The 14,707-nt window shown below is 49.6% G+C and overlaps 1 protein-coding gene across 6 annotated transcripts in view; it reads right to left on the bottom strand.

Annotated features, from left to right (window-relative positions):
• Bcorl1 (BCL6 corepressor like 1) overlaps positions 1-14,707 on the bottom strand; it is a 63,538-nt gene that overhangs the window by 27,637 nt on the left and 21,194 nt on the right. For all 6 annotated transcript variants that reach the window (XM_063246403.1, XM_063246402.1, XM_063246401.1 and 3 more), the window contains 4 exons: positions 10,745-10,835; positions 7,193-10,462; positions 2,249-2,414; positions 629-709 (listed from right to left, as the gene is read on the bottom strand). In XM_063246403.1, the coding sequence (XP_063102473.1) occupies positions 629-709; positions 2,249-2,414; positions 7,193-10,462; positions 10,745-10,835 (3,608 nt within the window). The remainder of the gene's footprint in view (positions 1-628; positions 710-2,248; positions 2,415-7,192; positions 10,463-10,744; positions 10,836-14,707) is intronic.

The following is a 14,707-nucleotide window of genomic DNA, read 5'->3' as shown; positions in this document are numbered from 1 at the left end:
AAGTAACAGAATGTCAGATTGTTGAGTTTTCATAGTTTCCCGGGTCCCCACTTCATCCAATTTACATGGGAATCCAGGTGAAGCAGGACAACCTTCTCTGGCCATGTGCACTGATACAAAATTAACAAAGGAGATGAAGGCTGGAAAGGACATTTACTCTAGGTCCCTGGGACTGACTGATACATTCAGGATGCCAAAAGTGAGTCTGCCAGCCCAGGCGACACAATGTTCTTCCAAATTTTGATGATACCTGCCACAAAGGGCAATAAGAACAAAGCCCAAAGGTTAAATGTCTGTGCCTGACATGGGTCCCAGTGATCACGAAATGCCCATGCTTAGAAGAAAATCAGCTTTCTTGAGTGGCACAGGCCTTTCCTTTAACGACCATCAACTTCCAACAAGAGATGTCAAGTCCCTTCTCCAAAAAGCTAAGCAAAGTCCTAAAACCAGGAGCAACGGGCAATGCCCCCTGTCCCCACCCAGGGCTCTCTTGTCTTTGCATGGAGCCTTGGCACAAGGAAGCAAATTCCCAACTCTCCGCCCGAGCCAACAGCAAAATTACTCAACCAGATGTTGCCCCCTCTTTTTATAAAGGGACCAGGATGTGCCAGGCCCTAGTCTCACTCACCAGACTGACTGCGAGTCCGGGTGCTCAGAACCACTGGGATGAAGTCACGGAAACTGCTTTTCGCTTTCTTTTCCAAGGAACCTGCATTGTGCAATTTCAGAGCAGAGGACAGAAATATCACAACCAGGGTCTAAAAACTGGAAAGGTCATTTGAGGCTCAACTGGGAAAATCAAGGGGGGGGGGTTATTTGTTTGTTTTTGAAACAGTCTCCATACATGGCTCAGGCTGGCCTCAAACATATGGTGATCCTCCTGCCTCAGGCTACCTAGGTATACAGGTGTACTAGCTGTATACCTAGTACTAGGTACTAGGGTTACAGGTGTGTGCCACCAGCTCAACTTTGAAGATTTATATTAACTCTACAGTCACCCTGGGTTACCCCATCCACTCACCTTAAGCTACACCTGTCTCTTTTAGGGAATGAGCATGGCCTGTGGGGTTTTTGAAAACTAGGAGTTGGTTCATTTTTGCTGACACCAAAAAAAAGCAGTGCACAGAATCAATTCGACAACATGTCAGAAAGTCAGAAGACCTGGCCACCTGCATGACTCGGAAGCTGCTGTACCTCCATGAAGTTATAACTCAGCTGGAGCACATCCCAGAGAAGGCAGCCTCAGTGAAGGTTAGTGAGGTGGGAAGCTAGAAACAGGAGGCATTGAATACACAAAAACTACTGTCTGAGAGCAGACTGCAAGGAGCAGGTCATGTCAGAGGGGCAAGCCTGCAAACGGGGACCACTGCCATCGGCAATGCCTGGCCTTCTCTCCCTGATGAGGGCACAGAAGAACCATCTTATGGCAGAACACACAGGGCAAGCACACTACCCTCCCCCTCAGATATCCTGTGTGTCCCTAAATGATGAGTGTATAGGGCATTTCTAAAGCCTTCTACCTAGCTAGCTAGCATTCTATTTCTATTTGAAATGGAAGTTTTCCAGTAGAGAGTTTCCCCAAAGTAGAGACAACAGTATAATGGACCCTCATTCTGCTGCTTTTATCTAATTCCTTCTATACCTATTTCTTCTTTGAGCCTGGACCCACTTCAGGGAATGGGCTGGCTACTCTGGGGTCAGAATGCCATTTGCCTGTCTGCAAGCCCTTCCTTTGGCCTTCAGGGTGTCCTGTATACTAGTGTGCTGGGCAGAATATGCCTCTGCTCCCTCCTCCCTTGCCTTTGATTTTAGACATGTCAACTATTAGAGAAGAGAAAGGAGATAAATATGGGGGCAGGGAAGGGGGCGAAGAGGGGCGAAGGAATGTAACGGGAGATGGATATGAACAAAGTGTGCTATATACATGTGTGAAAATGCCACAATGAAACCCATTACAGAGTACAATTAATATACACTAGGAAGCCAGGCATGATGGCACATGCCTGTAATCCCATGAGTTTAAAGGCAGCCTGGGCTACATAAGCAAGTTCAAGGACAACCTGGGCTACACAGGGGGACCCTGTCACAAAGCAAAACAAAACAAAACTGCACTAGGAAAAATAGATATGTGTCAATCCTCTCGCCCTTCCATAGTGAAGAAAGCTCACTTTTCCAGGATGGGTTCCTCTACCCACACCAGCATGCCACAAGGAACCCACTATAGAGGACCAGGGCCTAAGGGGCCTACCTTCCTCGTGGCCATCAGCTCGTTTTCCTGGAGACTGAGACTCCGGCTTTGTTGGTTTCCGGTGCTTGTGCTTTCCCCTGACTCCATTGTGCTCTTTTCCTGAATCTGAGGCCCCTCTGGAGCTTTTCTTGGTTGGTTCCTGGGGGTCACTGGGCGGCTTCCGGCACTATGAAAAGGTACAGAGTATCAGGTCTGACGTCAATTTAGTTCCTTAAGAAAGCTGCGTATGCCTGTTTCTGACACATGGACATGAGGTGCCATAGGCCTCGACACCCCATTATTTTAAAGAAGTCTACAGAATCTGCATTCACAAGCCACTGAACACATTCCCAAGTCACTTTAAAAGGTGCAAAGTCAGGCCCCATTCCTGCTATACCCAAACACCAGTGGAGAGATGAGCATTAAACAGAAATGCCTCTTCTGCAAGCTGGGTGACTACATTGTTTAAATAACTTCACAGTGAATGATACAGACACCAACAACTGAAAACAATTCTCAGTTTGGGCCAAGGCAAGAAAAACTGTCTATTTTCATGTGTAAATTAATACCAGAGAACAGATTTAACTAAGGCAAGCAGAAAACAACACGGGTAATTCCCATCTCCCCATATTTATGAAACACAACGAAAAGGTCCAGGCATAGTTAATAATGTCACTCCATACTCTGCAACACTTTTAACTTCTTCAAAGTCTCTGTCTCTATTATCAGATTTTATCATCCCAACGTTCCTCAGAAGAGAAGCTAACACTGTCCCCACAGAACAGAGAGGGAACTGAAGCTCCAAGACAAAAGGATGAATGACTTTAGCAGAACAATGGCACAATGGTACATGCCCATAATCCCAGCCCCTAGGAAGCTGAGGCAGGAGGATCCTTGCAAATTGGAGACCAGCCTGGGCTACAAAGTGAGCCCAAGGCCAGCCTGAACTGCATAGTGAGACCCTGTCTCAAAAACCCATACAACAACAATAACAACAGCAACCCAGAGCAACGCATGGCCCAGTCTGGGTTGTCACTGAAGGGCTGCCACTCGCCGGCCACCCTACAAGTTAGCTCAATTGCACATGCAGTGAGGAGGTTATGGAGCTGGCTAAAACCCCAGCCCATCCTCCCACCCACCTCTACCACGGCCCCTTTGTACCAGCTCTCACCACTCTCCTGCTCCACTCGCTTCCTCCGCTGCTTTTGTTTAGCTCCTTCTCACCAACTGCCAGGGGTATCCCATCTTACATGGCTGTGCTCACACACTGCAAGGACGCTCCTGGCCTAAAGTCACAGCTTCTCAAACGCTTTGAGGCCCTCTGTGCCACTAAATAAGAAAAAGGGCAAGGCAGGGATTTCCAGTATCCTAGTATCCAGGGAATGCAGAATAAGCAAAACTTTTGAACAAAAAAAGCAGATCTTAGAAGGAAAGGAAGAATTAAACCTGCTTGAGCTGTTTTTCTCTTTAAGCAGATCCTCACCTTCTAGGTTAATCACAGGCTAGATCCAGCTAAGGGGATGGTAGATATCTTGTGGATGGACGGTTGAGGGGTTCTCAATTCTCCAGAAACAGGGAGTCCCCATTACCAATCAGATTCCAAGGGCTCCCCCATCCCATGAACTCGTCCTGTTTCTTATTCAGGAGAGGGCTGAGCTGAAATTCAAGTGCAGTTTCTCCTTTTGCTTGCTGCCAGTTCCTACAAATCAAGTGGCAGGAGAAGGAAAGAATTGGGGAGGAAAGAGGAAATGGGGAACAGCTGCTTAAAATCTGACCTTCAGGTATAGCCAGAGAAACACTATTTTAAGTCAGGGGGAATAAAGTTAAATGCACATACATTTGAACATGTTCTATTTATTTCTGAATATCATTTTTAGCTGGCTCTTGCAAGTATAGCTCATTAACTTTTACTTCCTAAGATAGACAAAAGCAAGTAAAACAGAACACCTAAAAAGGATTTCTGTCTGTTATCACCCTCAAGGGCAGTGGTGAAAGTAAAAATACGTTGTGCGCTCCAATTTACATGAAAAGTTGCAAAGATAGTGAGATCGCGTATTTCAGAGTGAAGGCCTGGACTCAGTCCCCAGTAATACAGGTGGGTAGGTAGGCAGGCAGCTAGGTGAGGGATACAGCTTCTCTGAGGCCCTGGGTTCACTCCCCAGGACTGCAAAGAATGGAGAGGGAGCACAACTCTCTTAGCTGCTGATCCAGAAAGTGCTTAGGGTTCAGGCAGGTGAGACAGATGACAGGACAGAAATGTTTTTCTCTGGCCATACTTGAAGGAGCTATTTTGAAGTAGCTCTGATCTTAGTTTTCTTATCAACAGTTTCTTCCTCAGGAAAATGAACCATAACAAAAGAAAGAGATAAGTTATTTGCCCTCCCGAAAACTGGACATTTACAAGATCATCACAGGCAGTCAATAGGACTGCCTGCTGGACCCCTCATCCTGTAACTCTTTATTCTCTGTCCTCTTGCTTTGTCTGTGTGCCCAATGAACTGTTCACCTCATAGACAGGAAAGGACAGTGTCCGCCTGTCATTGAGTCATGGGCAAGACATAGGCTCTAGGAGGACAGAAGGCATATCTATTGTTTATAGGACGAATAACAAAAACAGCAGCCACTAACCTTAACTGAGCACTTACTGTGCCAGGTACTCTTTTAGGTACTTGAATATTACCTCATTTAATCTTAACAAAAGCTTTATTGATACATGCCATTCAATTCACTTATTTATTTAAAGGTATAAGTGAATTCTTTTCCTGAAGTCACAGAGCTGTAAAACCATCACCACCCCCCTTCAATTCTGGAACTTTCTTGTCACCCTGAATGGAAACCTTGCATCTACTGATCAACCACTCCCCAAATCCCCCATCCTCCCTAGCCCTCGACAACTACTAATCTATTTTCTGTCTGTATGATTTTGCCTATTCTGAACATTTCATATTTTCATCTCATTTTATCTTCGTAACTCTAAGAGTGGGTACTACTGTCTCATTGCACAGATGAGGAGGAGATGGAAGGCCAGAGAGATCAAGTAGCTTAATGCATGCCAGACAGCTAGGAAGAGCTGAGGCCAGATTTCAACCTCAGCCTCTGCACCTAGCAACAGAGGACATGCTCGTCTGTAGCCCACTACACCCCCACCCCCTGCAGGTGTATTCTCACTCTGGGGAAGGACCAGCAGATGGCAGCCACTCAACCAACACCTGCTAAAGAGTCGGTGAAAACAGCTCCAGATAAAGAGTAGAAGGTAGCACAGCAGCGTTCATGAAGAACATGGACTTTAGAGCCGAAGAGGCTAGAGTTTGAGTTCCAGCTCTGCCATTTAGGAGCTGGGTCACTTGGGTCACATAACCTCTTGGAGCCTATCTCCTTCATGTGATAACCTGTAAACTGGGTGTAGCATTCACCTAATGGGGTTAGTCTACAAATTAAATCAGGCATTGTGTAGAAGAAGCTCAGTGTAAGTAGGAATTTGATGGTATAAATTATTATTACTACCAAACAGACTGTATTTCCCTGACCCAATGCCATAGCTCTATGTCATGTCCTAGGTCACTGAGTTAAACCCATGGAAACTGGATTCCAGGACTTCTTAACCTGGAGTCTGTGGGTGAGCTTTGTGAGGGAGGGAGAGACAGAGAGAGATTTGTGAAGTTCCTGCAATTACTGGCAAAGTTCTAAGGCCCTATTTCTGGAGATAATGTCCATTGGTCTTATCGACTTCTCAAAGAGGTCTACAGTCTAAAAGCAACTAAGAGCCAGGCATGGTGGTACACATCTATAATCCCAACACTAGGGAGGCTGAGGCAGGAGGATTTCCACGAGTTTGAGGCCCGCCTGGACTACAAAGAGCTCAAGTCCAGCCTGCACTAGTGAGACCCTACCTCAAAAAACAATCTAAATAAATAAATAAAAGCTGCAAAGAGTTTGTGTTACAAACAACTTAGTGACCCTTTTGCAAGAAATCTCTTAGCATATAGCAATATCCAATATTAAGTTCTGTCAACACAATTTCAAGTTGCTCTGTATGTTCAATGAAACCTATCCTCCATATTTCGAGAATTTCTCTGGATCACCAGTGGCCCTGGGAGGACCCATGGAGTCAAGATGAATGTTCCAGGCCTATCTTTTTGCCTAGAGCTCTGCTACCATTCATAGCCTTTCATGCATCGAGACCCAGAAACCCCACTGCCTTCCGCGTCACACTGTGTCTTCAAACCCAAAGCTGCCTTTCCAGCATGGAAGGGAAAGGAAACTGGTGGATGAGCCTAAAAGCCAACTGGGCTCTGACCCCACAAGGCTCCATGCAAATCCTAAGCAGGGTCCCGCAGTAGCGCAGAGAATGGCGTTGTACAAGGCCCCTTTCCTCCCTAAGCTCCAAGTTCTCAAGGTCAGTAGTCAGTCATCTCATTAAAGGACAAGGAACAGCAGCTATTTAGGGAAGAGGCTATTCACTGATTTCTCTCACCTAACCTTTTTCTGCTTTCCAGCTTCATCTGGAACAATGGCTTCCCTAGCCCCAGGATGGAATTATTTTCCAAACACAAAATCCAAGCCAGCCTTAGCTGGGCATGGTAGCGCATGCCTGCAACCCCAGCACTCAGGAGGTTCAGACAGGAGGATCACTACAGATTTGAGGCCAGCCTGGGCTACATAGTGAGCTCAAAGCTGGCCTGAACTACATAGCAAGTTCCTGTCTCAAAAATAAAACAAAATAAAAACAAGTCAGCCCCACCCAAGGCAAAAACATACAGAGATTATGATTGAGAAAGTGGCCAGCAGGTGCAGGTCATATTCGCTCTACAAAAGGCTTCCTCTAATCTGAGCGGTTCACTCAGCCACTCCAGAACACTGTGCTCAGTTAGGGTAGGAGTCCATCACAGAAGAGACCCGCAGAGCCAAGCAGACCAGCAGGGTCTCAGCCCCGCCCTTGACCTCAGCCCAGGCACTGCCACTCACCTTGGATCCCAGGGAACTCCGGACTAGGGGCTTGGCTTGTGGCTGCTGCTGTTGCTGTTCCTCTCCTTCTTTCTCTTTGCCACACTTCATCTTCTTGGGTGGCGGAGATTCTGGCACTTCATCTGGCTGCCACTTGCTCTTGCAAGCAAAGACCCCAACACTTTCCCGTTTTACTCGAGCCTGCACAGCCTTAGCCCGTGCTTCGGCTTGTCCCCTCTGAGGAGCTGCTGGGAGTCCATCAGCCCGGAAGCAGGTAGCTAAATTGAAGACCACATCACCATCCACCTTCTCCATTTTCACCCGCCCCAGGTCCACCTGGCTTCCAAGCTGCGAAAGCTCTGTGTTAGAGCCCCTCTTGCTGCTCGGAACCACATCCAAGATGAGTTCTTGAGGGTGGCTGTCATGAGGTAGCAAAGGCAGCTCAGGCATCTTGCGCAGGTTCTGGGGGGTGGCCAGGACCAGCTCGTGGGACATGTAGGTAGCCAGCACTTGGTTCTTAGGCTTTGTATCTCCTGCTAACTTCAGGCTACAAGCAGCCTGGGGCCCTTCCATTTTAGGCATGTTATCAGAGCAGAGGAGGCTCTCTGATTCCTCAGACCCCTGATTCACTCTTAGATCCCCACTGCTGGGCTGAACGGACAGTGCCAGAGTCCCTGTCTGAGGGCTGAGTGTCAGGAGGACAGGGTTAACTTGTTCTTCATAAGGCTTGGCAGCAATCCGGCAAGTTTTGTTCTTTGTGACAGTGTCCTGCTCAGAAGTAAAGGGGCCCCCAGATCGCGGCTGCCCCTCAGGAAGTCCAAGTACAGCTTCACTGGAGCCAAGAGGTGGCACACCAGAAAACTCAGAAACAACGCTGGTGGGCCTGATGGGCACCCCCTGACCGGGGGTCAGCTGCCCGGCACTGGAAATGCCGATGGAAAGCAGAGACGATTGGTGGTATGGTGACCAGCCAACAGGCAGGACCTGGGTGCTGGTGGGTTTCCCATTGACTGAACACCGTGGATAAATATTTGCTGGCCCTGTAGGTTTCCACAGAGAGAGCTCCTTGCTTTGGCACCCCGGCAGCCCAGGTGCAATACGGGCTGGGGTATAACGTGTTTTCACTGTGCTTGGCTGTCCCTCAGCACCAGACTGGCTGCCCTTCTTGCCACATGTGGCACCAGTGCTCTTAGGCTCTCCTTGATCAATGATGGAGATGGGCTCCTGCTTGGGGAGATGGCGGGGATCTCGGTTGAGGCCCATGTTGGGGTCCTTGTTCAGCAGCAGGGATGCAGGCACTGGGTTAGCTACCCCCACGTATGTGCCAGGAATGGTGCTGATCAGCGCCGTTGAGTTCTTCACCCAGGTGCTCGGATCCCCATTCCTAACGATATCAGGGAAGATGACAAAGGGTGAGGAAGTGGAACCCAAGCAGGAGGTGACATTGCTGCCAGCAGCCTGGGTTGTGCGCTGAGACCTGGACAAGACGGTGGAGAGGAGGGCCTTGCTGCTGGTGTGCACAGGGGTCAATACGGGCATGGGAGGCGTTTTGCGCTGGTTCGGCAATGGAAGCTTCTGGCGGTTGGACTTGGAAGAGAGATCAAGGGGCATCTCGCTGCACTCAGGTGGAGAGGCCATCTCACGCTCCAGCTGGGGAGGTGACTTGAGGGGAGAGAAGGTAACGGAAGCCCCTTCTGTTTGCTGCTCACCACCACCTGGCATCTTAGCAGGGTGTGGTGGGGCAGAGCTCCCACTGGGGGCTGGCAGCAAAGGCTGTGGAGTTGGGAGGACCTTAGCAGAAGCAGTGGTGAGGGAGGTATCTGCCAAAGGCCTGGGGACCCCATCAGGGGCTGGCTGGGTGGTGCTGCTGCTGGATGGAGAAGTACAGGGGAGCCTGTTCACCTCCAAAGACACCAGCTTGGAATCAGAAGTTAGAGGCCGGGCCACAGAAAATGCGTATGGGTAAGACCGGAGCTCCGGGGACGCCAGCACGCCCGGGAGACACCTGTCCTGCAGGTAGGATGGCAGGACAGGAAGCGTAAGAGTGGAGGAAACCCCCAAGGTGGTTGGCAGTGTGGCCACACTGAGTGGCTGCCCACAGCTCGGTGGTGGGATATATACCAGCGGCTGGCTTGGGGTCAGCACTGTCCCTGGTTGAAAGGACAGGGGGACTTTTTGCATAGCTGGTGCCTGAGCTGCAGGAAAACACACTCGACTCAAACTGAAGGAGGCCGGGATGGGGGCCGAGGTGGGAATGGCAGTTGGTGTGGCAGCCGGCATGGGTGTGGGGGCCGGAGTAAAGATGGGGGCAGGAGTGGGGGCAGGCACCGGAGTAGGAGCGAAGGCAGGAATAAGCGTGGGGGTAGATGGTGGGCCGGAGGAGGGGGTCGGGGTGGGCATTGGCACAGAGGGAGGGGCAGGAGCGGCTGGAGGTGTGGACGCCGTCATGGGCGCCAGAACGGGAGTAGGGACAGGGGCAAGGACCAAGGTGGGTGCTGAAGGAGGCACGGGGGCCTGGATCAGAGCCAGGGGAGGTGCTGAAACTGGGACTGAGAGAGGCGCAGGAGCAGGAGCCGACAGGGGAACTGGGCCCGATGGGGGAGCAGATGCTGGCACAGGCACCAAGACCGAGGCTGAGACAGACAGAGGGTTTGAATCAGAGATGAGGGTGGGCACTGAGGGAGGAGCCGGAGCCAGTGCTGGGACTGGTGCTAGGGGAGGGGAAGGAGCTGCAACTGAAGTAGCAACCTGGACTGGAACCAGCCCCGAATGGGGCACTGGGGCAGGGACAGAAAGGGGAACCTGGAACGGATCAGGAACAGATGGGGGGACAGAGACTGAACCAGGAGCGGGGGGACAAATGGGGGCTGGCAACGGACTGAAGTTTGTGGTAACCAGAGGCAGGGTCCCCTCCACGGGGACTCCCGTTCCCAGAGTAGCCAAAATGAAAGTGTTCTTGTCCCCAACACCGTGCCGAGAGTCCAAAGCCTTTACCCCAGGTGGCGAGCAGTCAACCTGTTTGCTCATTTGGGTGCTGAGAGGAGTCCAGGAGCACTCGGCCCTGCTGTTGCTAGCCTCGGCACCGTCAGAAGTGGGTAGCTTGAGCCCGTCTCCCGGGCTGCTCAGCGGCCCCAGGAGGCCCTCAGCTTCTGCTGCATTCCCAGCATAGTCCATTTTTGGCTGGGGATCATCAGGCTGGTCTTCTGACTTGTGCCCAAGTTTCTCTGTCGCACTGCCATCTGGGTCTGCCCCCCGGGCATTGCTGCCACTTCCAACTGCTGTGAGCTCCACCTGCAATGACAGAACAATGTGATCATCTAAGTGGGTTCCCTGGGGCAGGTGCAAGTGTCCTGAGGCCCCTGAAAGGCAGCTGTTTATCCTCTCTGCAACTCAACCAAGGAGCTCTTGGTAGAACCAAAAGGCAGTTTCTGGCCCACCTACAGTAAATCCCAGGACACATGCCATCCCCCATCTCTTTCTGGGTCCCTTGTCAGGATGGCAGGCTGGGTACATCTCCCAAGCAGCTCAACTGCATCGTTGGTGAGCTGCACACAGCACAACACAGCCCCTTACCTTGGAAAAACTGCTGCTGACACAAAACTCCTGAGACCCAAAGTGCTGGCAGTCACCTGTCGTGGACTCCTCATCAGAAAGAGGTGCTCTTCTGGCAGGGAGATAGAACCAGAGGAGGGACATGAGATCAGTCTTGGAGCCACTACTGATTTCCCTAGACACCCCCTGCTTACTCTGGTTTCCAATAAACCTTGTCTCACTTTCTATGGTAATTGGGGGCATCACAAGGTACTGAGTGGTTCAGACCTCTACATGCAGCTTTGCAAGTTTCTGCAAAGTAGCCAAGTCTGGCCAGACTCCCCTCTTTGTGCTGTTTTCCAGGGATCTTGCCAGGAGTGTGGAAGAGCCTTGTCCTCAGAACTTGCTCATCAAGGTGACTATCCAAGATGTGCTGAATATTGCCCTAAGGGATGAGGGATGGGAACCACTACAGGCCTCACAAGGCATACGAACCATTTTCCTTTTAAATAGGATCTTATTTCAAATGGTGCCATATGGATAGGTAATCCTTTCCTGAGACAAATCACCATCCCTATGTGTTTTCAGGTCTAGTCTAAATCAGAATCATGCTGGGCATGGTGACAAACACCTATAATCCTAGCACTTAGAAGGCTGAGGCAGGAGGATCTCAATGAATTCAAGGGCAAGACCAGCCTGAACTACATAGTGAGACTGTCTCAGAGAAGAAAAATAAATTAAAAGTAAATTTTAAAAAATAAATAAATCAGAATCATCACCTCTTCCTTTGATGATCCTGCCTAGGGTTAATGCATCTTTACTAACACAAGTGAAAATACTGACTTGAGGCCACCTGGTCACTGGGCACTGAAGGGTACATTAAGGAACTGTTTATTCCCTCCAAGGGACATTTCCCTTTCTTGTGCAGTTCTGCCTGGTTCCACCCTTCTTTCCCCTTACCTATGCCTACCCCGACAGTTCTGTGCCCTCCCTCTTGCCTCTCAGCACCCCACATTCTCTCCCATCCTCAAGGGTGGCCCTCCAGCCAGACACCCAGTTGAGGGTGCTATGGCCCAGAGGTCAGCTGGGTCCCAAAGGGGGAAGCTCAACCTTTCTACCACTTGTTCAGTCTTCTCCGTAACTCAGGTGAAAACCAGAAAATGGCACATTTTGAACCTCAAAAGAGGTACAGACTGGGAAGGTGAACTTTAAGAGCAGACACTCAAAGTTTTGTCTTTTCTCAGTACTGGGGTATTAAACACAGGCCCTGACACATGCAAGTGTTCCACTTCTGAGCTACACCCTAGCCCCTTTTGTTTTTCTAACTGATTAGTTAATGGTACTACAGATTGTTGAACCCAGGGACTTCACATTGAGTTATATTCCCAGTACCCCTCTTCCTTTATTGTGAGATAGGATTTCACTAAATTGCCCAGGCTGGGCTTAAATTTGAGATCTTTCTGCCTCAGCCTCCCAGAACACTGTGATTATAGGTGTGTGCTAACATATCTGTCAAACAGTTTGATATTTTATCCAGGTGTGGGAGGCTGAGGGCAGGAGGATCACTGTGAGTTTGTGACCAGCCTAGACTATGTGGTGAGTTCAAGGCCAGGATGAACTGCACAGCAAGACCCTGTCTTAAAAGAAAGGTTGATATTTTAAGAATAGCAAGAACAAAGAAAGAAAGAAAGAAAGAAAGAAAGAAAGAAAGAACGAACGAACGAACATACTATGCCTGTCCTAGGGAGGGCACTGGCAGGGCACATGCCTGGGTGGGAGGGGCTAAGGAGGCCGCTTGGTCTAAGAACAAAGCCCCTTCTAAAAGCTACGGTAAAAAAAAAAAATAAAATAAAAGCTACGGTAGCTGGTAGTGATAGCTCACACCTGTAATCCCAGCACTCAGGAGACTCAGGGAAAAGGATCATTGCGAGTTTGAGATCGGCCTGGGCTACAAAATGAGTTCAAGGCCAGCCTGAACTGCATAGTGAGACCCTGTCTCAAAAAGACAAAAATAAATAAAACTGTGGCAAGTCTCCTGGATGGGCAAAGCCCAGCACTGTCCTGTGAGCCCTTGGGGGAAATGCACTGCATTAGGTTTGCCCATTTTAGGAGCCTCAAACAGACTCTAAGACAGCCCCTAAAGAAGCCAGCCTCCTAATGAAAGAGAAGTTGGGGCGCCCCAACAAGGAGGAGGAGGGCACTGCTATGAACTCCCTCCCTCCCACTGACACGGACTGTACCTGGAGCAAAAGAAGCAAAAAAGGCAAGGAGGAATACTGTGGGCCTCTCCCCATCTTTTCAGGGATCCAGAAGGGGCCAATAGAGGGGGAAGGCTTGCTCCCTTTAAAAGGCTGCTAGGCTGGCACAAGTGGGAGTATTCCACTGCTGGAAATGACTGTTAATGACAAACAGAAAGGACTGTCAGACAAGGGCTTTAGACAGATCATCAAGGGGTCCTGGGAAAGGGAGATAGGGATAGCCTGAGGGAAAGGGCAAACATACTTTCACATAGACTCCTGAGAGACCAGAAGAGCAGGACCTCCACCCAGCCTTGGGCCAGGGGGAGGCGTGTTCCAACTAGACCTTCCGGGATGGGTTGGAGGAGGAGAAACAAGCAGCAGCCCCCTCTTGATGAAAGGTACTATTTATTTATATTCTTTTCCCTCCTGATCAGGAAGACAAGCTATATGCTCACTCCCCCTTGCTGGATTCAAACCCTGCTTGAAATCATATTTGAAAGCAGAAACCCTGTTCTTGTAAGAAAGGAGCCACCAGAGAACTACCGAGCCAGATTCAGAGATCTGGCGGTGGCAGAAGGAACAGCAGTCCTGGCCACTCAAGCCATTCCCATGCCTGAGCGCCAGCCCTCGAGGCTCAGGGAAAGTCATGTGGCCACAGTTCAAATGTTGGAGGAGAAGGAGATACAGAATGCATCAAAGTTTAGCCTGCTCCATTGAGAGAAGAGGCTGGGCCAGAATGACTTGCAGGACAGTGGGACCTGGAGACAGCAGGTCAACTGGGTAAAGTTTATGAGGGTACAAGTGAGGATGGGGAGATGAATCAAAGCAGGTCCACTCAGGACCAAAAACCAATTCTACTCTCTCTCCTCCTGTCAGAGAATGCTGAGCTAGGATGCTTGACGTTTTGTTGAACTTAAACCAGAAGCACCCACAACCTCTCAGGGTCAGGTTCCTAATTATCATGGGCCAGCACCACTGTCAAACTGAACCTTTCTCAGGTTCTATTGGGCCTGTGCTTCTTGCAAGGGAAATATGCAACCCAGCATAGGCAAGGCTTCTTACCTCCCAACTCAAGCAGGCTCTTCCTGCCTGGAGCTCCACTGTCCCTCAAAGACCCCTTTACTCCAGCAAGGGCCTCCCCCATACCCACCATCCTCTTCCTGTCCCAAGGGAATACCAAACGACACAGAACTTTAAGGTCTGACTCAGCCCTATAGTTGGGGCTAAGACCATGCTGGCTTCCTATCCCGGGGAAGTCTGTCAATACACACACACACATGCACAAAGACTTGGGAGCAAAAAATTTGTCATTCTTGCATCTAGACTCCTATAACACCTGTCCATGCCACTCTGTAGCTTTCAATATCAGTGTACTGTGACATTCTTTTGTGCTCAAAGTGTTTAAAAAGCATTCGAAGGAATGAATTGATACTAGAAAAAGAGTCAGCAAGCAAATTTAGCTGGATGCTTGACTGGAGCCAGCCACCTGGGGCCACCAAAAAGCCCATGACACTCCATTCCACTGTCCTCAACCACAGCTGATAAAGGCGGGCTGGCTTCTACAACACAACATCAATTAAAGAGTTAACCTCTCGATGCAAGTTTATACTCAAAGTTCCTAAGTTCTAGGAAAGGGAGGAAAAAAATAGCTTTTAAATATGGTGAGATCGCATTTTGAAAATCATCTGTAGCACAGCCTGGACCATGGCAAGCAGGTGACAATAATGGATGGATGAGATGGGACGTGATAACATTTAAAAGGCCA

This window comes from Cavia porcellus, unplaced genomic scaffold (assembly GCF_034190915.1).
Source record: "Cavia porcellus strain 051 isolate PalLab524CR breed Dunkin Hartley unplaced genomic scaffold, mCavPor4.1 scaffold_3, whole genome shotgun sequence".
NCBI classification, from domain to species: Eukaryota; Metazoa; Chordata; class Mammalia; order Rodentia; family Caviidae; genus Cavia; species Cavia porcellus.
Note: the sequence above shows the minus strand (reverse complement) of the source record. Positions and strands in the feature narration are given on the sequence as shown.